Genomic DNA, 23,685 nt, shown 5'->3' with positions numbered 1-23,685 from the left:
TAGTTTTTCCTTAGTGAACTGGAGAACGAGTACAAACTGAAGCAGGACAAGTGAAAATTCTTGGCAGTAGTCCTGCGAGACAAGTTGCTTTCAATGTGTCTAGCCCTGATTAATAATTCCTGTGTTCTAAAACTTGCTTTAATGTGTATTATGTTTTTCATTTGCAGACTGTATATTTGCCAGATGGGAAATATGTCCTTCCAACATCAGTAAGTAATTCTAATGACACAAAAAGAAATCTTTAGTAGTCAATTGTGAACTCTAGTATAAAGCTGTGTCCATTTAGAAAATAACTTGCAAGTTTGAACTGAAAAATGTTTGGGCAATAATTTTAGGAATTTTCAGTTTTGAAATGTTAAATTGGGTGTTTTAGAAATACACTGACATATTTAAATGACAAAAGCAAAGTGAAGGATTGTCTGAGCATGTACTAAAACCGAAGGTATTGGACTGCAGAAAGTATTATTGTAGACTTGAAAAACAACAGACTTGCTTGTGTAGTAGAGAATTCAAGCTTATTATTCTATATTCTGGTTCATATTCATTAATTTTGAATTCACATGATGCTGTTATTGAGAAAGAATTAATAAACCTGCAACAAATAGTGCCCAATTTATCGTATTGACGGCAAAAATGCATGGTATGTTTTTCAGTGTTCATCAGCTGATTGTAGGGGGAAGGTGTTTCAGCCTCAGAGAAGTTCAAACCTTACAGAGACCATTGACTGGCAAACTATTAGGTTCTTTTGTTAGATATTTATCATTATGTCTTCCACATGTTGAGAGGCAGACATCTTCATTTAGTGCTGTAAGTCTGACTGTATGTCTGTCACAACATTTGTCCATGCAACTCCTATGGCAGCACCAGGCTGATTTACACCAAACTTCACAGAAGTGGTCATTGTCAAACCTAGTTGTGCATATCTTCAGCATTTTTCAGATTTATGATTTTCAGCAGAGTTATGGCTCTTGATTGATCAAATTTTATGATGTCTTATATCATCTGGCAGATTTCCACCAAACCTTGTAAGAATTATCAGTACCGAGCCTCATTGTTAATATTGTTGGCATGTTTCTGTTCAGTGGAGTTTTGGCCTGGGCATCTGCTCAGATATCATCAGGATGATTTACAACAAACTTCACAAAAGTGATCAGTACCAAGCCTAGTTGTGCATAGCATCGGCATGTTCTAGTTTGTTGTTTTTCAACAAAGTCATGGCCAATGATTCATCCAATTTTATGATGCTTTAGTGACTTCTCTTACATGATGGGGCAGATTTCCACAAAACATTACAGAAATGATCAGTGCCAGGTCTTGCTATGCATATAATCGGCATTTTCGGTTTTAGTGATTTTCAGGGAAGTTATGGCGTTTCATGTGTCGTATTTTACAGTGTTTACACTATACGCTGTATACAATTAGGCTAAATTTCGCCAAAACACTGAGCCATCAAGCTGGCTTTCAGGTCAGTAGTTCTAACTGCCTGTCCACGCATGCCTAAAATATTAATGGTTTTGAGTCGCACCTCCACTGAAAGCTAGAAAGTCATATATAACCTTAAATGGTGTTGGTGTGACTTGAGGCCCATCCAGACAAACAAATTGACTGACAATAACTTTAACATTGATGAAATTATTTCTTTTTCATGTGAAAGTTTAAATGTACACTTTAACCATAGAAATGATGAAAAAATAAATTTGTTTTCTAAAATTCAAGGAGTAATTTGTGAAAAGAAATTCAGCAATGATTTCTGTTTTCTAGAATTCAAGAAATAATAGGCTTAAAGAAATCTTAACAATTATTGTTTTCTAGAATACAGGAAATAATGGGTGAAGATCAGAAAGAGGCAGGTAGAATACCTCGGACAATTGACTGTGAACTTACACATGACTTGGGTATGTAACCTCCTGCTAGTTCTTGTTTCTGTGGCTACACAAATACATTGTCAAATAGTTCTACCGACAAAAAAGGTTTTATGTACCATATTTTTATGCCCCGAAGGGATGCATATTAGTTTTCAGCTTTCTGTCCGTTCGTTCGTTAGTTAGTTTGTTCATTCGTCACAACGTTAACTTTTTGCGTGAAGGCACTTTACTCGCGAACCACTGCACCCTGGACCTTCAAACTTTACATGCTGATAGTACTTATTGAGTATACCACCCCTATTGACTTTGGGGTCACCAGGTCAAAGGTCAAGGTCACAGGGGCCAACATTAACTTTTTGCATGAAGGCACTTTACTCGCGAAACAATGCACCTAGGACCTTCAAACTTCACGTGCTGATAGTACTTATTGAGTACACCACCCCTACTGACCTTGGGTCACCAGGTCAAAGGTCAAGGTCACAGGGGCCAACGTTAACTTTTTGCATGAAGGCACTTTACTCGCAAACCACTGCACCCAGGACCTTCAAACTTCACATGCTGATAGTAATTGTTGAGTACACCACCCCTACTGACTTTGGGGTCACCAGGTCAAAGGTCAAGGTCACAGGGGCCAACGTTAACTTTTTGCATGAAGGCACTTTACATGCGAACCACTTCACCCAGGACCTTCAAACTTCACATGCTGATAGTACTTATTGAGTACACCACCGCTACTGACTTTGGGGTCACCAGGTCAAGGGTCAAGGTGCTGTGGGGGCATTTGTCACCATTAGTGACAGCTCTTGTTGAAATTTAATTTCAAATGGGTATGAAATATGTAGGTGTGTTTAAAATGTTATTAAAAATGCTGCATAAATAGTTGAGTAATATTTTCAAGTCTTTTAACCTTTACCCTGCTAAATTTCTATAATGAACCAGTCTATCATTCAATTTGGGCAGTACCATTTATTATTCAATGGAGTTTTCAATAAAAATTTACTGACTGAATAGCGAACAGAGCAGACCATGATCAGGTGCAGGCTGATCTTGGTCTGCAGTGGTCGCAAAGACAGAATCACTTGCCGCCAGCAGGTTTAGGGTTAACAGCTTAAGAAAATAGATGAATATCTTAAAGAAATGTAAAGAAAATATTGTGACATTAGTTACAATTTAAATGGTTAAGATTTAGAATACACCAGTGACTCATGAAATGAGACATGGGAGGTTAGGTTTCATCCATAAAAGTTGTCTGCTGCCTATCTTGAGCAGTTCTTACCAGATTTTCACCAAACTTGGTTACGGTATTTATGGGTATGTTATCTTGGCATATTATGTGACAATTGGGCACTATTGTTTTTAGCTCAACTAAGGGGCGGCAGTGTCACCATTTTATTCAGAATAAAGTTTTATGTTCACTATATCTTCTGAACTACAGCACTTGTTAACAAACTTCACATGATGGTTGGTTTTGGTTGGGAGCAAACGTCTAATAGTTATAGGTTAGTTATTCTGAAGGTCAAGGTCATTTGGTTTAATTGTTTTAATAGTGCTGGTTAAAGTTTTATGGCTTCTTAATTTTACTACATCTTGTCAACAATAGCCCCTATAATTATCAAATTTCACTTATAGATTGACCTTAGTAAGGCCTTAAGGGGCAGACATATTTTGGCTTAGGTCAGATACATCAAAGGTCAGAGTCAGTAGGGTCAGATTGTGTAATAGTATCAAAAGTTTTATCACACCGTTCTGATTTTCACTTATATCTCCTATTTCTTAGTACCGTTATCCCTATTACCCCCATTTCCGACCCTTACCCCCATACTTATATCATTTAATCTCATGGTTTCTTAGTATCACACATCTCACCCACCTTCCAAAAAAATTTTTAACATTTCTCACAACTACTTAGTCTGGTATGGGTTCATAGTATCCCTACTACCTACTTAACCCCATCACACACAGGTAATCCTCACTTCAGAATATTTTGTTTTACATTTCTCACACTTACTGATATCATATAATGATCTTGGTTAACATTTTCAAACAGTTAAGTGCACTGTCTTTCTGACAGCACTTATTTTGAATGTGTCTTATAGTAAAGTTCAAAGTAATAATTGGCATGCTTGTGTTTCTTACAGTGGACAGTTGTGTACCAGGGGACATAGTTACAGTATCGGGGGTGGTCAAAGTCAACAGTGTTGATGAAGGTAACAGTAATTAAATATCCCAATAGTTTTATGTTTATAATTGTAGATATAAAAACATTTCTAGTAATAAATTGACTTGATTCCAATTTAAAATAGTTGTTTCGCATCATCATATGACACAAGGGCCATAACTCTTGCACCAATATTTCATGAATTATGCCCCCCTATTAGAATTTCAGTTTAGTTTTGATGCTTATGGTGAAACCATATCTCTGTTGTTACTAACTGGAATTGATTCAAGTTTTTAGTGGTTGTTCCACATTATCGCCTACACGATATGACACAAGATCCATAATGCTGGCACCAATATGTTATGAGTTGTGCTCTCTTTTTACTTAGAATTTCAGCTTCAAGTTTTGATGCACTTTTGCTCTATCTTGGTTATTACAAAATAGATTTGATTCAAATTTCTCCAAGTACTTTCAGCGTTTTTTTTTCACCAAAATATTCGGCGAAATTCGGCCCCATTCCCCCCTCAAAATAGTATATTTTTTCCCCTTTCCGATGCCTAAAATTCCCCTCTGAAAATAAAAAAAAATTCCAATCAATTAAATCACAATTCACTAGTTTATTTTATTTATTTTCATATAGAAAACAGTTCACCGCGGTATCTCGCGTTTTGTTTACATCGACACCGGTTGGAGTAACTTCCCTTGATAAATCAGAATCATCGAAGCGCTTTATTATTCTGCACAACAACGCTGTTGAATGTTAGTCTGTAAATGATTTGCATTCTATTTGTTTGGCCGGGTAGTGTTGAGTTTTCCATCTTCTAGTCAGTCAGGGTTTGATTTTATGCTTTGGGAAGGGACTAGTCCAATGCATACATTGTTTTTTACAGTTTGTTTTTATTGTGACAGGTCAAATGTAACAGTGACTGCAAATGTCAGACTTTGACAGAAATAAAAAAACAGCCACTCACCGATTTGTTTAAGAAGGGACCTAATGTCTGTTGTAAATTTTGGTAGTCTAATGGCTGTCTTATCCTCCACATTTGAAAAAATTATTTGGTTATCTGGTATTGATATGCTACATTGTGTTATATGTCATGTCAGATGCTCTTATGGGCCCTGAATTTATCAATAAACTTGAAACTATAGTTTATTTCAACACAAATGAAAATTCCCCTTTTCTTAGTTTTACGTCGAATTTTTCCCCCTCCAAAGGGCATCGACCCCCTTCCCCCAAAACTGAAAAAAATCACTGACTTTGATTCAGTGTTTTTATATTTTCTGGTCTTTTGGGATCATTGAGTCCATTCAATAATGTGTAATAGAGTTCGGTGCTAGGGAGCATGATAGGTGTTGCATATTTCATTACCTCTTATAAACAGACTTGATCAAACCGAGTCTGTTCTTATTCTACTTGCATTCTGTGCTTCTAAAGGATCTTTTTACAGACTTTTTTGAATAGTTGTTCCACATTATTAGTCATATGATATGACACATGAAGCATTACTCTTGCAGAAATTTTCCATGAATTATGTCCCTTTATACATATTTAATGTTTTGATACACTTTATCTCTATCTCTGTTATTACTTAATACTTTTGACACAGACTTAAGCTGTTATCCAATATCTTCATCCACATTGGAGTCATTAAACACTCCAGTGACAGCTCCAGCTTCCTCAGATGTGCCCAATTTCACTCTAGGATCAAAATCGTTGAGCACGCTGTCTCCTGTGAAGCTCTTGTTTTTCTTCTATTTTTGCATCAGTTTACTTTGCTGACATGAATTTCAATATTTTCACTGCTTATATGACTTTTCTAGGTTATCCATTTTGAAGGCTGAACCTACACTTTTTAACTTCCACATTTGATATATTAATTTTGATAAAATAACATTTCTTCTATTAAAATAAAGTTTTTGTAAGTTGAGACCAACAATATGAATGTAATAATAAACATGTAATGTACTCATTTTCTGTATTTGTCATCTTTGGGGCCTATGTGACAGATAGGTTGCTGAATTTGAATTACTTGCCTGTCACGGCTGTGAGTTTTGAAACCTTGCTTGGGGTGTAAAATCCTTTCATGTGAGGAAGCCATCCAGCTGGTTTACGGAAGGCCAGTGGTTTTACGCAGGTGCCTGTCCAAGCCAGAAACAGTGCACGGATGGGCACCTTGTAGTGTTTCCCACCATCAGAAACTGAAAAGTTGCCATATGGAATTATATCTGTGTGAGTTAAAACCCAACAAAAATGAATTGGCATATTTTTAGGTAGAGGAAAGAACAAGGACAAATGCATGTTTCTGTTGTATGTACATGCTAACTCGGTCAACAATACCAAGGGGAATAAATCTGGTAGTGAAGGTCTTGCTATGGACTTTACAATGAAGGAATTATATGGGATAGAGATGATACAGAGTGAGGAACAGTTATTCAGGCTTCTGGTTGGGTAAGATCGAAAAAATTGCTTTTACTGATCGCAGGTGTATACTGTATTTAAGTGTACAAATTTAGAGATATAATATTTTGTGTTTACGAATGCATGGTCTAAATTTTGTGCACCAGTTTAGCTGCTGTGTCAGTTATCTGTTGTCTTATAAAATATTAAACCCAGTTGCCATTTGTTCACCACTAATTCATGTGGGGAAGTTTTAGTTACTTGAGGAGAACAAGACAGTACCAACATAGAGGATAACTGAACTATTCTTGAAAAATGGTGTTGAACCAGAATCACACAGTTAAAATTTAAAAACCTGTGAGTGAAGGGAATCGCCTGTCTTTCAAGGATGAGTGGCATGAAATGTTTCACAGTAGTATGAAATTGCTATGTTTTCAGCTCAGTATGTCCAAGTATTTATGGCCATGAACTTGTGAAGGCAGGATTGGTGCTGGGGTTATTTGGAGGAACACAGAAATTCTCAAATGATAAGGTAGTTTTGGAAAAGTGTTCTCAAATTTTAATTAGGATATTGGGGGCTTTTTAGCTGAACTTTCAACAACAATTTTTGGTTAAGTTTTGTATGTAAGCTGGTATCTCAGTATCCACTAAGGGAATGAATTGATACTTCACAAACTTGTTCAGTGTTCTGCTGAGGATCAAAAATGGTGGGGACACATGTCCCCTTGGTACACTTCTCTATCTCTGTTATTACTAAATACATTTGACACAGACTTACTAGCTACTGTCCAATATTTTCATCCACATTGGAGTAATTAAACACTCCATTGACAGCTCCAGCTTCCTCAGATGTGCCCTGTTTCACTATCCAGCATCGAAATAGTTATGTACGCTGTCTCCTGTGACAGCTTTTGTTGTATGTGGGCTGTAATCTTAGTATCCACTTGTGGGAATGCACTGAAACTTCACACTTGTTCCCTGTGATAATATGGCTGGCAGTGTACAGGTGTCAGATGAGCTGTTATGATCATCCGGCATCTGCCCATCTAGTCATACTTTCTAGGGGCGTGGTCACTTTCTCTATATGTATATATTGGACATTTTAAAAAGCTTCTTGTATGAAACTTCTGGCCTGATTTTGAAATAATTTCACACAAATGGTCCTTGTGTGACCCTCTTCCAAGATTGTTCAAATTATTTCGATTTGTCAAAAGACATGGCTGCCAGAGGGCTTGGTCACTTTTCCCTATATTTATGTAGTGGAAACTTTAACAATCTTCTTGTGTGAAACTGCTGGCTCGATTTAAAATAATTTCACAAAAATAGTCCTTGTGTGACCCTCTACCAAGATTGTTCAGATTATTTTGATTCATCAATGAACATTGCTGCCAGCGGCTATGGTCACTTCTTCCCTATATGCATATATTGGAAACATTTAGTCAGGGACAGCGGGCCAATTTTAAAATCATTGTAAGAAACTGCTAGCCTTTTAACCCTTTACCACACAGAACAGAAGCCAAAGTAACCTCTTTTACATAACACTGATAAGTGATAATCAATAATCTATAATCGGTATATGGCTGATAAAGGTGACTGTCTTATCTGAACAGAGGTGTTGGCATTATTTTGTGATTACACACACTTATGTTAAAAATGTCATTATTTTAATATTTTCTGTAAGTTTGACATTAATTTTGTCAATATAAAGTTTATAGCAATTTAAATTCTCTTTCCGATGATACAAACTTTATTGTAGTTTCTCTTTGAGTTTCGAAGATATAAAGTGTTAAAGTACGGGAATATATATTTTTAGGCATAAAATTTTGTTTTGGATTACTTTCACATTGAAATTCATATACAATTTCATTTCAAAATGATGTTTGAAAGTTTGATTTATAGTTAATAGACTTATCTTCCGAATCGGAATCAGTAAGTATTTATATAAAAAAACAACCATCAAACTGAATAACACTACAAAAATAACGGATCGTAAAATTTCTGAAAGTGCAAAAAGATCGCTGAGATCGAGACTCGTATCCGACTACAGTAATCTTGTGCTAAAAATTAAAATTTGTAGGATAATATTACGTAATATTTTGATGATCAAACGTCGGTACATCACGGGTGACTTCCGCTGCAATTAACTCTTGGGGTGTCATAAAATATTTGAAAGCCGCGGTCCTTCTGTTTTGATTAACACTTCCCGTTATGTAAGGCCATAAATTCCAAGCCATCGTATACACAAATTGTTGTTTAGGGGAAATCTGCATGTATCACGCGTGACCTTCATGACCTAACACATTTAAAAATACTTTGATGTTAAATGGTTGTTATTTTTAGAACGAGGAAAGCCCGCGAACCGGCCAGTTGCAAGCAGTTTTCTCAGTAATTTTCCATGACGTAGCGTCGTGCACATGTAGGAAATTTCTTTGCAAAGTACTCGATAAATTTAAATAGTAACCACATGATCTTGTACGTAAATAATGATGACGAAATCCCATATTTTGAGTTAGTAAACATCCGGAATTTGTTTCTTTAGGAAAAGAACGAAAATAAAGCGATTGATTATGAGACATGGGATAAAACGATTCTGTTCAAATGGCCGTTAATCGGTATAATACGTTTCTATCGGGGAACCGATAGACACGGGTCAATACGTTTCTGTTTGGTAATCGATAGATACGGTGATAAACGTTTCGGTGTGGGAAAGGGTTAAGAAGATTGTACAAATATACTATTTCATAGTAATTTCACAGACATTTTCCTTGCATAATAATCTTTCAAAACTGTTCAAGCAAGCAGTGTAACTCAAGTGAGCGATCTAGGGCCAGCATGGCCCTCTTGAATAAGATTATAAAGAATAATTTTAAGGGGGCACATATTTGCAGAAGACCATTTTCTCCTTGTCTGTTTGTTCACATTTGTTTCAGTTTTCAAGGATTGATTACATGTAAATTTATTATTTAAATGGAGTCTGCTTGCCATTTCCATATTTTCAGAACAGAATCCCAGTTAGAGGTGATCCTCATTTGCTTATAGTTGGAGATCCTGGTCTTGGCAAGTCACAGGTATGTAAAAGAAATGTATCAGAAAAGCAATTTAAGGGTGTTTAACTTAGAGTGATACTACTTTATTGTAAAATCTTGAAAAATCATTCATTAAAAATGAGGAAAAATTCCTAAAAAAGTCCTGAAATCTTTGCTTAAATAGTCTGTTTGGACCCTGGTCTTTGCTTTGAAACAAACAAGTTAGATAAGGAGATCAGTGTTCAATGATTTATTTTAAAAGAGTTCTGCTAAATAATTGATTTTAAGGTTCTGTTGAGTTCTGAATAATTATTCATCTAAGCACTGCAAGAGGTCCAACATTAAGCTTACAGAAGGTGGAGAGAAAAAATCTTATGTAATATTTAGAAGAAAACAAATGCTTAAATACTTGAAATTTTATAGCGACCCTACTATCCTTTCTTCCTAGGACATGAGAAACAGACTCGTCTTATACTCTCTTCTTTTTTTTTCCAGATGTTACAAGCCACAGCAAACATTGCACCTAGAAGTGTATATGTGTGTGGTAATACAACAACAACATCCGGATTGACTGTAAGTGATTAAATTACTGTTTCGTATAAAATTTATAACAGAAATGCTTAGTAGTAATTATTCTTAAACTTTGACTGGTGAAAATAACTGTTTAAACAGAACCTTTATTTTAGGGCTAGCTGTAGTCATATGTTCAATATTTTTTACTGAAAAATTAAAAATGTAGAAATATGTATAAACCTGAAAATAGACTTAGGTTTGCCTTAGTTAAGTTTTAAATTGTTGAGACTGAATTAAAATAGATTGTTGTAAATGTCTTGAAAAAAGGAAACTTACTACTTGTCAATTTTATGTGAAAATACATTTACCCTCCAATAGCTTTTCTGTCCAAAGGTTGGTAGACTGACTCTTGTTTCTGATCGGTAACTAGAGAACAAATCGTAGGGTAATTACCTGTGGTCAGTAGGTTACATTGACCTGGAGACAAATTAGCTTCCAGTCAATAACTGGAGAATGCATGGAACTACAATAACATATGATAACAAGATTTCTCCCAAAGCTTCAGGCGTTAGTAGACAAAGATGAAGGTCAGGATGACAGATTCTATTAGTAAATCATGAATATTTCTGCCCAGGACCGTCACATTTCATCGGACGATTCCATGTGGTCAGTAGATGATCTGTATATTTTTGGGAGTTCAGTATGTCAAAGGTCAAGTTAACAGTGACTTTGGGACTAAAAATAGCTTCTATCAATAGCTGGAGAACACTTTGTCTTTGGGCGATCAAACTTCATAACATTTGTCTATGGTCAGTAGATGACCGTCATCATTTTCAGAAACAGAAGGTCAGTATCAGTGACTTTGAGACTAAAAACGCTTGACCTATGACCAAATTTTTTAGAACGATTTTATTATTGTTTTTGGGTCAGTGTCACATTATGCATTGAACTGGAAAATTCCTTGCCTAGTAAATGACTGATAGGTCATGTTAATTTTATAGAATGAAATAGTAATTTGATATGACCCTTTGCTTTACTATTGAAATATGCAACACAGGTGACTTTGTCTAAGGATGGTGGGTCTGGAGACTATGCTCTGGAAGCGGGTGCACTTGTACTGGCAGACCAGGGATGTTGCTGTATAGACGAGTTTGATAAGATGTCCAACCAACATCAGGCCCTTCTAGAAGCTATGGTAGGGCTTTGCTGAAATATTTGTATTAGTCTGTCAGCTGGCAAATACTGATAAAAACATTTGCAAAAGTTACTACAGGAATAAAGAGATCCATCCATATTGATTTCATGGTTAGATAACACTAGCATGCACTCTAAATTTGACAGGATTCCATACAAAGTAGGCATAGGAAATAGAGATCAATATAATTGCACCTTTACTAATCCTACCAGGTGTTCTGTATTACAAAAGTGGTTCTATTGTGACATTTTGATGCAAGCAAAACTGTATTATCTGCACTATTATTTACCTACTGGTACTTCATTTTATTATTGGCTTGTTAAAAGTTAATTTTTTACCATATTTAAGTTGACAGAATCATAGGAACCATGTCTTAAGGGGTAAATCAAACACAAATGAATAAATCCCAAATGATTTTGTTGTGCAAAAAAGTATGATATTGTGTCTAAAACAGTTTTCATTTTCCACTCAAATGTGTAATTGCAAGGGAAGTAAACTAATAGATCTCTACTTATAAGTACTAGCCCAAGGCAAGAGCTGTCATTCTTTGTGGATCACAACTTTAAATTAAAAATTAAAACTTCTGTTATTGATATTGACAAAACTATCATAAACTTCACATTTGTGAAATCATTTTTGGTTATTTCAAGGACTTGGAAATCAATTTCTAGACTTTATTTAATGTAATACTATCATTGAAAATTTTAGGGCCTATCTCTATACAAAGGGCAAGAATAGTATAACTATAGTATACTGATTACCAAAAGTGTTGTTACTTCCTTTTTTTTTAACATTCCAGAGAAATATTTTCTGTTTATATGTGCTTGTTGTTTTTTTTTCATTTTGATTGTATGAGTATTCCGAAATTCAAAATCTTAATTATCAGGCTTGAAATAAAATATTGCATGCTTCTGCTCTTGCTACCTACCCACAAAATTTGCTTCTACCCAAAACAGTTTATCACAGTTACGAAAGCAACATTAGTTTTTAGTATTTGTTGTTCAAATTCTAAAAGTATCTTGTTCACTTCATTGTTGTTACTTTCAGATCAAACTGATTATAAAGATTACACACCTGAAAAGATGGGGTTATTATTGATATGCAGGAGGCACAGATTGATTTTATGTAACATGTATTTCAAATGTTTGTTAAATGGAAATGTATTTATCAAGAAGGAATTTTATGAACAAAATATCCCTGCCTGCTTACCTACCCAGCCTTTAATGGCATGGGTGGCAAGAGGGGAAACATCAATATTGTTAAGGTTGGCCTGTTCTGAACATCAGTATCTTGAGTAATGAAGACATCCTTTAAGTTAATGATAGTTACATGGGGAGTATATGGTATTCCAGAAGAGTATACACTCGTAGACATTTATAATCGGTCGCATATGATTTTCATATATTTTGTTAAGACTACGCTGAAAATAAAACAATATTTAAAGTATATCACACATGGTTGATTTAAGCCGTTTTAATGGAAAATTACCCTCATGAATAAATAGCATATTGGAACAAAGGTGATCTAGAAAATTTCAGTCGTGTAATTTAAATATCCAAGTTATCACAATTACAACAGTGACTGATTATAAAAGTCTACGAGTGTATTCTGTTGATTAATCTTGTAACTGGATACTTATTAAATATTTTCTGATCAGTCCTTATGGAGAAATCCTGCTGCAGAAGAAATGAATATACACATATATATGTATTTTTTTTTTTTTTGTAGGAACAACAGAGTATAAGTATTGCAAAAGCTGGGATTGTTTGTAGGTAAGATGTCTCTTTGAATCTGATTCATGTAGTGGGTGGTCATTAAAGCCGGTGAATTCCAACAGATATAAAATACTTGTAAATTCATCTGTGGTTGCCGGTACTGGCATTTAGAATAATTGGCAATTACTTTGGTCTTCTTAACTCATTGATATTAAAGACTAAGATTAGGAGTATGGCTTATTTTCATTCAGAAAATAAAATTTCTCTTGCATCAACATTCCATTTTGAGATGTGTACAGTACTTGTAATAGACATCAGGTGAAAATGTCAGATTTTTTTCCGCACGTAAGTACTGAGGACTATTTCCAGTGTCAAAGCTTTCTTGTTACTGCAGGTTTTGAATTGTTCATGTTTCTGTTTGTACAGCCTTCCAGCTAGGACATCAATATTAGCAGCAGCTAACCCTGTTGGAGGGCATTATAACAAGGCAAAAACTGTTGCTGAAAATCTTAAGTAAGTTAATGCTAATTAGTAAAATTTTACTAATATTACACCTGTACTCTGTAAAGTAAATAATTCTTAGGTTATGAATAAATTTCCGTTTCCTTTACCTCAAAATCTGTTATAGGAGTTCCATTTTACTGGCACTGGAAAGCAGATCCATGTCCCTGTAATATTACCTGTCACCAGGTTATATTTTATCAACTAACCTTTACTAAAGGTTAGTTGTTAAAATATTTCTCATGGTGCTGTAGAGGATGTTAATAGAATAGATAAGAAGCTACAGATTACCCAGTGAAGTATAAGTCAATAAATACCCATATACTTTTGTATGTATACCATGTTCCTTTGCAAAATCAAAATTCTGGACTCGATCATCCCCATTTTTTGAAATGGTATAATTAGTACCTGACACAAAAATGCTTTATTATCCTTAATCTGTGGAGTAAAACAAAAGATAAAAAGTGTCATATTTATGATGACTAATCAGACTACAAGTGTACTGTTGTACTGTGATTATCAACATCTAGTTCAAATGTTCTACTGTAAAAATCTTGTACAAGTTTAGCTTTTGCTGATTTTTATGCCCCCAAAGGTGGGCATTTTAAAATCTCACTGTCCGTCCATGCATGCGTCAGTGTAAATTCTTGTCCAGGCTGTAACTCTGCCATCCATAAAGGGATTTTGAAATAACTTGGCATAAATGTTCACCATAATCAGATGATTTGTCATGCGCAAGACACAGACCCCTAGCTCCAAGGTCAAGGTCACACTTAGAGGTCCAAAGGTTAATGGGGTCTGTTTCGTGTCTGGTCCATAACTCTGCCAGCCATGAAGGGATTTTGAAATAACTTGGCATAAATGTTCACCATAATCAGACAACGTGTCATGCACAAGACTCAGACTCCTAGCTCCAAGGTCAAGGTCACACTTAGAGGTTAAAGGTTAACATGGTCAGTGTATCTTGTCCGGTCCATAACTCTGCCATTGATGAAGGGATTTTAAAATTACTTGGCATAAGTGTTCCCTATATTGAGATAACATGTCACGCTCAAGACCCAGACCCCTAGGTCCAAGGTCAAGGTCACACTTAGAAGTCAAAGGTATTTCTTGTCTGGTCAATAACTCTGCCATTTATCAAGGGATTTGAAAATAATTTGACACAAATGTTAACCCTATTGGGAAGGTGTGTCACGCTTAATACCCGGGTTTCTTGGGTCAAGGTCAATGTCACGAAATGATGTGTGATTTTTTTTGCGCAGACAACTGTAGCATTCTTTGGCATGCTTAGGGGCATTTGTCACCAATTGTGACAGCTCTATGACAGTTATACTTTTGTTCAGACCCATCGAAGTTGGTTGTTCCAGAAATGAAATATACTGCTTCAAACTTATAAAAAGTCTTGCCTCTATTATGATAATGTAAATTATCAAGATTTTTTTATAGATAAAAGTCACAAAGTCGGCCTGCGACTGCCATTGCAGTCGAGGTAACTTAGTCATGTGAGACTTACCGCAAGATGATTGATGTTTTTAGGGTATATACATAGAGAATATTTTGTCCTTCCTATATACATCCTTCCTGCTGTCAGTGCTTTACACTTTATAGACAAAACAGTTTTGGTAGGTCCTGGAGTTACAGCATTTTATGTGCTTTCATTTTCCTTAAACCCCTAACATGACTAACACACTTGTGGAAATGTGGCCAATATGTAAAAAAAGTGGCAGCAGTATCAAACTGTTAAATAGTATTATGAAGACACAAGAATTTTTCAGTTTATTTAGTTGTAATCATTGGATCAGAGAAACCTTTGCTTCAGGCAGGTTAGCTTGATTTAGTGTTAGCATTTTGACAAAGATTTAACTTAAACTTGTTAGTACAGGATGTTTGAAGGCAAAGAATGGTTGTGAAGGTAATAAGCAGCTGCTGAATATTGAAAAGGTTACATTTACTAGCTAGGAATTTGTGTTTCAAATTTATGCCTATTATATTTTCAGAATGGGTTCAGCTTTGTTATCAAGATTTGATTTGGTGTTCATTCTTCTTGACAAACCAGATGAGGTTAGTATTGTATTTGACTTTGTATCTAAAACCTTTTTATGTCAGGTTTTTTAAATATGAAAAATTGTGTATTTTTTGAAGATATTTTATTAGATAGATTTCAGTGCCAATGGGTTTTTATGTTGCTTGTTTTCTATAAAAATGTAGTCAATGTCAGAGTGAAAGAAGCAACTGACTGTTGGTTTGAGTCACACCAGGGTCAGATTCTTTCATTTGAGGAAGCCGTTTTGGTAGCATATGACATGTCTTTGTGTCAAGCCTGTCTGAAGTATTCTCGGAAGCATAAGTGATATTTTTATCCCCCGCCGATGAAATCGGGAGGTGGGTATTGAAATGGTGTTGTCCATCCGTCAGTCCGTCCGCAGCCATTTCTCAGTAACTACTTGGTAGAATTTCATGAAACTTGAAATAAATATGAACCAACATACTGCGATGATGTCCGTCAAGTTTTTTTTTTGATAGGTCAATTTCCCTCAGAGTTATTGCCCTTGATTTAATGAAAAATGTCCGTCTGCAGCCATTTCTCAGTAACTGGCAGGTAGAATTTCATCAAACTTGAAATAGACATGAACCAAGATACTGCGCTGATGCCCGTCAAGTTTTTTTTTTTTTTTTTGATAGGTCAATTTCCCTCAGAGTTATTGCCCTTGATTTAATGAAAAATGTCCGTCTGCAGCCATTTCTCAGTAACTAGCAGGTAGAATTTCATCAAACTTGAAATAGACATGAACCAAGATACTGTGATGATGCCCTTCAAGTTTTTTTTCGATTGGTCAATTTTCCATGTAGTTCTTGCCCTTTATTTGTTTAAAAATCCACAGATCTGTACATAACAAACCAACCAATGGGAAGAATTTCATTAAACTTCTTTCATTCTTTTCCATGAACATTTATTATAAACATGTGATGTTGTATACCTACACCTGGTCGCCACCTTACCTTGGGCACTCCCCCCCCCCCCCCCCCCCCACCCCCACCAATTTTTTTTATTTACTTTTTTTAGCTCACCTGTCACATAGTGACAAGGTGAGCTTTTGTGATCACCCTTCGTCCGTCCGTGCGTCCGTCAACAATTTCTTGTCTGCACGATAGTGGTTTCATTTATGATTTTATTTTAACCAAACTTGCACATAACTTGTATCACCATAAGATCTCGGTTCCTTTCTTGAACTGGCCAGATCCCATTATGGGTTCCAGAGTTATGGCCCCTGAAAGGGCCAAAATTAGCTATTTTGACCTTGTCTGCACAATAGCAGCTTTATTTATGATTTGATTTTTACCAAACTTGCACACAACTTGTATCACCATAAGATCTTGGTTCCTTTCTTGAACTGACCAGATTCCATTATGGGTTCCAGAGTTATGGCCCCTGAAAGGACCAGAATTAGCTATTTTGCCCTTGTCTGCACAATAGCAGCTTCATTTATGATTTGAATTTAATCAAACTTGCACAAAACTTGTGTTGCCATAAGATCTCAGTTCCTTTGTTGCACTGGCCAGATCCCCTAATGGGCTCCAGAGTTATTGCCCCTGAAAGGGCTAAAATTAGCTATTTTGACCTTGTCTGCACAATAGCAACTTCATTTATGATTTGATTTTAACCAAACTTGCACACAACTTGTATCACCACAAGATCTTGATTCCTTTCTTGAACTGGCCAGATTCCATCATGGGTTCCAGAGTTATGGCCCCTTAAAAGTCCAAAATTGGCTATTTTGGTTTTTGCAGCCATATAGAGACTTCATTTATGGTTTTATTTGATACAAACTTCCAGAATATCTTCAACAACAATAAATCTTGGATTCCATGACAAATCAGATCCAATCGTAGGTTCCAGAGTTATTTTATATCTGATTACCTCCCCTGATTGTAGTCAAAATGGATTTATATCAGTAAGTACTTACAGGACTTATTTCAAATTTCATTATTGTCATTAGTTGGACCGAGTCAATCAGGGTAGATAACTATGGACTGATTTTATGTCAAATTACCTCCCTTTATTTCAAATTAAAATAGGTATATCTCCGTAACTAATGAAGATACTGATCTGAAATTTCATTTATGTCAACAGATTTATTTGGCAGATCCTTCTTTTGTTAACTTACAATAATTTTCTTTTGAATTACTTCCCTTTTACATTACTATAAATAGCCTATTTTTAGTAACTTTTTTATTATTGGCCGTAGGGAAAAACCGAGACCACTTTTCTGTGGTACAACATGGATGGTACCTCCAATTTTTAGGTGTATTTTGACATATCTGTACCGTGTAAGAATTTTGTTTTTCTTTTTGGTTAAATTTCTTTCCTTTGTTGTTCCTGTCCTTTGGACTTAGATATTTTTTCTGAGGACCTTCTTGTCCTCAAGTGCAATGATAACAGGTGAGCGATGTAGGGCCATCATGGCCCTCTTGTTTTATTTTTCGTTTTCTATCAATATTTATAATCAACATGTAAACTGTTGTATCCTCACCCGCCCCCCACCCCCCAAACAAACCATTCATTTTCTTTTAATTTGATTTTGACTAATGAAATTATTTGCTTCTTGGTAACATTCTTAACTTTTTGCTGGATATATTTTTTTGCCGTTCCTGACCTCTGACCCTTTCGGCGGGGGATTCCAATTCATCGAATTTGCTTGTTCCAAAGCTGTAAAAGTTGCTATATAACCTTAGCTTGTGGTTAGGCATAGAGCACTTGTATACCAGTCAGAATGGGCCACATAGTTAAGTTGGGAATTCATGTCTCTTCCACATTTAAAGAAAATCCCATTAAATCTTTAGTTTTAAAAACAACAAGAACTAAATTTTGTTTGTATTTATGATCCATAGGCCTACTCGAAAAAAGTTATAAAATTTGATCGTAAATTCTGTTTGGATTTTTGCAGCCTGTTTATTAAGTTTTAACATTTAAAAAGTTCATTAAATTTGTCCAAGAAGAACTAACACTGTACAGTATTTATGAAACACCTTTCACCTGTACTCACAGGTATTTATGAATTGTTTTATTTTCACAAATCTACTGGTATGTTTACATTTTATGTATTATTATTTAAGGAGATGGACAGTATGCTGTCAGAACATGTGATGTCTCTTCATGCAAAACAAAATAGGTACAGTTTTGTTAATTTAGATGCTGTAAACCTGACATTAGTCTTTGATTTTATTTTAAATGCTAATTAGCATTCTAGTCACCAGCTTTATTTGCATTGTTGAAAAGTCTGGAAAATTTATTCAAGCATCTTTGCTGTTTATAATTCTGATTTTCTTTAGTAATTTTTGAAAGGGCCTCTATGGATGAGTGGCTGAGGTTACTGGTTTCTAAAATTTGGAGACCTCACTTGGCTGTAGATTTTTTTCATATGAAGATCCCACCAAGCTGGCTTACAGAAGGTTGGTGGTGATACCCAGTTGCCAGAAATAATGCCCAAAGGGGTACAGGGCATCATCCTCTACCATCAGATGCTGGAGAGTACCATATGACCTAATATTGTGTCATTGTGACTTATAATCCAACAAAATGAAGAAAGTAAATTGTACAATTTTATGTCTAGTTTGAATATCTTGCAGAAAACAGGCTTCCAAGACTTCCAGATCTGCAGTAAGTTTATTTTGAATGACAGTAAACCTAAAACACTGCAAAGTATATGGTAAAGTATAATAGAATTTTGATAATCACTGCTTCAGATGTTAAGAGAAAAATAACAACTTTAATCTAAAGTCATCAGACGTCGGCATCATACTGCATCAAGTTACTTGTCACTGGTTAATGCCTGAGCTACTTTTTAGTTATTGATTTTTATTCACATGAAAGGAATTTCAGTTACCTGTTTAAATTCATTGCTTGTAGGATTTCACTCAGCTAGACCAGAGTTATGGTCCTTCACTCAATGGAAAATGCACGTACAGTGCTTAAAAGTTTGTGTTGCATGTGTTAAAAATATTTCACCTAGAATCATGAACCCATGTAAAGTGACAGGATTGGGATCACCTGTGTCCTATGGATACAATCTAGATTCTTTGTAAATTGCAGGACTCTAGTATGAATGAGTCTTTGCTTCTTTGGGAGTCAGATAAACCACTGAGTGAGAGATTGAAAATACCCAGAAATCACCATTTTGATCCAATACCTGCTCAGCTACTGAGAAAGGTGAGTGTTATTAGTTGTTAGAGAAAGTAGCCATTAGTTCAGAGTCAGAGTTTAGTAGTGATTGATTTTATTGATGGGAAAATGTATTTTTGTTGTAAAAAATGTAGGGCATTGGGGGATTGTGAAATTCGACATGGGTATTAATATAGAATTAACTTTGAAAAAATCTGAATTTTCTGTTGCAGTGAACAGAAAGAAAGAAAAAGGTATACATGTTGCTAAATTATTGACAGTTTTTATTATGTCTCAGTATTATTGCTCAAAGTAAGCACTTTAATGTCATATCAGTGAATCATTAGAAATGTAACTTTGATAATTTTGAACTGTTTCTTACATATAATGATTTATTATGTTTATTTACATAATAGTATGTAGGATATGCAAGGAAATATGTTCATCCAAAGATTGGTCCTGAGGCAGCAAAGGCCATACAAAATTTCTATCTAGAGTTACGCAAGCAGCACCAGACCCAGGACAGTACCCCAATCACTACCCGGCAGCTAGAGTCCATGATCAGGCTGACCGAGGCTCGAGCAAGGCTTGAACTTCGAGAGGTGGCAACCAAAGAAGATGCAGATGATGTAATAGAGATTATGAAGTATAGGTAAATGCGTTGGTGGACTTGTCAGTTATTTAGGACCTTGCCAAAAGTCAAAAGCTCTGTGGTAATCACTCTATCGTTGTCTGAGCTATCCCTGTGGTCCTGGAGAATTTCTGTACTTTGAGACAATAATAGATTCCAGATATATTGACTTTGTGTTGGATGGACTGTTAATTTATGCATATATAATGTTGTTGTTTTTTGTTTTGTTTTTTTTTTGTTTTTTTTTCTGAATGATTTTCCACTGAGTTGTGATCCTTTGATGTTTATGCGTAAAATCTACCTAGTACCATTTGTAATTTTCAGAATATATTTCTCTGTAGAGAGTAGCATTTACTTTCCTATTTTATTTCCTAAATAAAGCTGCCTTAGCAAGTTTCAGTGCATGAAAACTCATAAAAGGTATGTGTCTTATTAAAAAAGCACCACTCTATACTTATGTTCTTGCTGGTTTATACTTTTATTTCTTTCCTAATTAAAAACACGTAATTTTACAGTATGGTTGACACCTATTCAGACCAGTTTGGTGGGCTGGACTTCAGGAGATCTCAACACGGGTCAGGAATGAGTGGCCGGTCCCAACCTAAAAAATTCATAGCAGCTCTGCAGAGGATCTCGGACCAAACATACAACTCTATATTCACCATACAACAGATGCAGCAGATAGCAAAGGTATTTTAAAAGCTAGTATTGCTAATAAAACGCTTATTTTGCAATGAAATTATCTGTTTGTTTTCTTAATGCATCTTTCTTGAACTGGTATTTATTGCTTGAATAGTGTAAAGAGACTGTAGTTATTATTTCAATAAAAGGGGTCTTTTAGCATCAAACTCTGTTCTGAAAGCCTGCTTGATACTATACTGTAAAATGCTGCTCACATGAGGTTACAAGGGTTTGAGTAATCCAGTGTTTCAAGCAATATATACACAGAAAATATTAAGAAAACAGACAAGGACCACATGAATTACACGGGTGAGCCTAGGTGATCAACAGCTTGTGTAATGTGTTGAGATTGTAGTTATTATTTTGATAAAAGAGGTCTTTAGCATCAAACTTGTGTTATCAAAGCCTGCTTGATTCTATACAGTATAAAATCCATTGTTTCGAGCAATATACACATAGAAAATATAAGGAAAATGGGCAGAGATCACATGAATTGCTCGGGTGGGCCTAGGTGATTGAGTGAGTGGCGTTCTACTGTACTTTGATTTCAGGTCTGCCTCAGTGTTTCATTGTTTACCATATTGGTGAAGTGCTTGTGAGTCATTTCTCTGGCACTGAAATCTTGTCTCCAAGTCCATGACTAAGTCAGTGAGTTCTCTTTGCAGAATGTTAGACATAAAACGTGCTCAAGAGGTAAATTTGTATTACAGTAAAGGCACAACTTTCAAGTCTGGCAGTTGTAGAAACAATGTTCAGGCAATGTTTTCTAAAGCCTGCGGTGAAATGTAAAAGAGGTTAAGTAATATTTTTATCTGACTGAAATTTATGTTGAGTGGCACTTCACCCTCCCAAAAAATGATGGATCAAGTTAATTGTTCACTAATGTGTTACAGATCAATATCTGTTTATTTTTCCAGGATTTGGGAATGAATATTGCTGACTTTGGATCATTTGTTGGTTCCCTTAATACCCAAGGGTTTTTGCTGAAGAAAGGACCAAAGGTTTATCAGTTACAAACTACTGACTATTAACAATAGCTGGAGTTTAACGTCATCTCCTGATTATCAGTGATGAACAATGAAGTGCCATTGTGATTACATTGACATTGGCTGGAATTCAGCATCACTTCATAGAGATGTCACTGATGAATAATGGAGTGCAGTTATGGTTTCATTGATAATTGGACGGAATTAAACATCGCATCATGAATAATGAAGTGTAATTCTGATTTCATTGACATTGGCTGGGATTAAACATCGCTTCATAGATGTCACTGATGAATAATGAAGTGCCATTCTGATTTCATTGACATTGGCTGGGATTAAACATCGCTTCATAGATGTCACTGATGAATAATGAAGTGCCATTCTGATTTCATTGACATTGGCTGGGATTAAACATTGCTTCATAGATGTCACTGATGAATAATGAAGTGCCATTCTGATTTCATTGACATTGGCTGGGATTAAACATCGCTTCATAGATGTCACTGATGAATAATGAAGTGCCGTTCTGATTTCATTGACATTGGGGCTTCATAGATGTCACTGATGAATAATGAAGTGCCGCTATGGTTACATAGACATGGGCTGGAATTAAACATCACTTCATAGGTCTCCCAGATGAATAATGAAGTGCCACTATGGTTACATAGACATGGGCTGGATTTAAACATCACTTCATAGGTCTCCCAGATGAATAATGAAGTGCCATTCTGGTAACATTGACATTGACTGGAATTTAACTTCCCTCCATCATAGAAACATTCTTTCATAGACTGCAATAAAGTGCCGTTTGATAACAGTTACATGAGCTCGAATAAAACACTGTGATTTATAATCAGATTTGGTACAAGAAGGACAGGAAAGTTTCTGTGATAGGTCTTGGAACTTCCTATGATTAAACTTATGTGAAATTATTCTATGAAAGATTAATGAATTTTTCTGTGATAATCAAAATGTACTGATGACAAATAAAAAGGTTTAATATGTGAATCTTACAAATTAATAAAGCTTAATTTGAATATACAGTTGATATGGCTTTACGTTGTTTTGTCCTGGTAAAAATACTGACCTTGGAAGTATAACCTAGGTCATATATTGATGGCTTAATTTGAATATACAGTTGATATGGCTTTTGCATTGTTTTGTCCTGGTAAAAATACTGACCTTTGAAGTATAACCTAGGTTATATATTGATGGCAAGTGTTTATATTGTTACTAAAGCTTCGATTCTGCTGTTGTTTTTAGCTCACCTGTCACGTATGACAAGATGAGCTTTGTGATCGTCCGTGTCTGTCCACAATTTCTTGTGAACACAATAGAAACCACATTTTGCAAAGAATTTTAATCAAACTTGAACACAACTTGTATTGGCATACTATCTGGTTCCTTTCGAAAACTGGCCAGATCCCATCATGGGTTCCAGAGTTATAGCCCCTTAAAGACCCAAAATTTGCTATTTTGGCTTCTGCAGCCATATAGAGACTTAATTATGTCTTTCTCTCCCCCCCACCTCCTACTGGGGGATACATATTGTTTTGCCCTGTCCGTCCGTCCGTCACACTTCATTTCCGATCATTAACTGGAGAACCAATTGACCTAGAACCTTCATACCTGAAAGGATGGCAGGGCTTATGGAGTAAACGACCCCTATTGTTTTTGGGGTCACTCCATCAAAGGTCGAGGTCACAGGGGCCTGAACATGGAAAACCATTTCTGATCAATATCTTTTAGAACCACTTGACCCAGAATGTTGAAACTTCAAAGGATGATTGGTCGCAGCGGACAGAAAATGGAAATCCATTTCCGGTCAATAACTCGAGAAACCTTCAAACTTCACA

At 35.6% G+C, this 23,685-nt stretch overlaps 1 protein-coding gene across 2 annotated transcripts in view; it reads left to right on the top strand.

Annotated features, from left to right (window-relative positions):
- LOC123544792 (DNA helicase MCM8-like) overlaps positions 1 to 22,877 on the top strand; it is a 45,188-nt gene extending 22,311 nt beyond the window's left edge. For both annotated transcript variants that reach the window (XM_053528134.1, XM_053528135.1), the window contains exons 9-26: positions 168 to 209; positions 654 to 739; positions 1,813 to 1,895; positions 4,004 to 4,072; positions 6,295 to 6,472; positions 6,860 to 6,953; positions 9,421 to 9,489; positions 9,943 to 10,020; positions 11,018 to 11,155; positions 12,884 to 12,927; positions 13,297 to 13,383; positions 15,369 to 15,432; positions 18,487 to 18,542; positions 19,000 to 19,030; positions 19,463 to 19,579; positions 19,948 to 20,183; positions 20,678 to 20,852; positions 21,761 to 22,877. In XM_053528134.1, the coding sequence (XP_053384109.1) occupies positions 168 to 209; positions 654 to 739; positions 1,813 to 1,895; positions 4,004 to 4,072; positions 6,295 to 6,472; positions 6,860 to 6,953; positions 9,421 to 9,489; positions 9,943 to 10,020; positions 11,018 to 11,155; positions 12,884 to 12,927; positions 13,297 to 13,383; positions 15,369 to 15,432; positions 18,487 to 18,542; positions 19,000 to 19,030; positions 19,463 to 19,579; positions 19,948 to 20,183; positions 20,678 to 20,852; positions 21,761 to 21,874 (1,761 nt within the window). In that variant the 3' untranslated portion in view covers positions 21,875 to 22,877. The remainder of the gene's footprint in view (positions 1 to 167; positions 210 to 653; positions 740 to 1,812; positions 1,896 to 4,003; positions 4,073 to 6,294; positions 6,473 to 6,859; positions 6,954 to 9,420; positions 9,490 to 9,942; positions 10,021 to 11,017; positions 11,156 to 12,883; positions 12,928 to 13,296; positions 13,384 to 15,368; positions 15,433 to 18,486; positions 18,543 to 18,999; positions 19,031 to 19,462; positions 19,580 to 19,947; positions 20,184 to 20,677; positions 20,853 to 21,760) is intronic.
- The last annotated feature ends 808 nt before the right edge of the window (positions 22,878 to 23,685 follow it).

This window comes from Mercenaria mercenaria, chromosome 17 (assembly GCF_021730395.1).
Source record: "Mercenaria mercenaria strain notata chromosome 17, MADL_Memer_1, whole genome shotgun sequence".
In the NCBI taxonomy this organism is placed as follows: Eukaryota; Metazoa; Mollusca; class Bivalvia; order Venerida; family Veneridae; genus Mercenaria; species Mercenaria mercenaria.
Note: the sequence above shows the minus strand (reverse complement) of the source record. Positions and strands in the feature narration are given on the sequence as shown.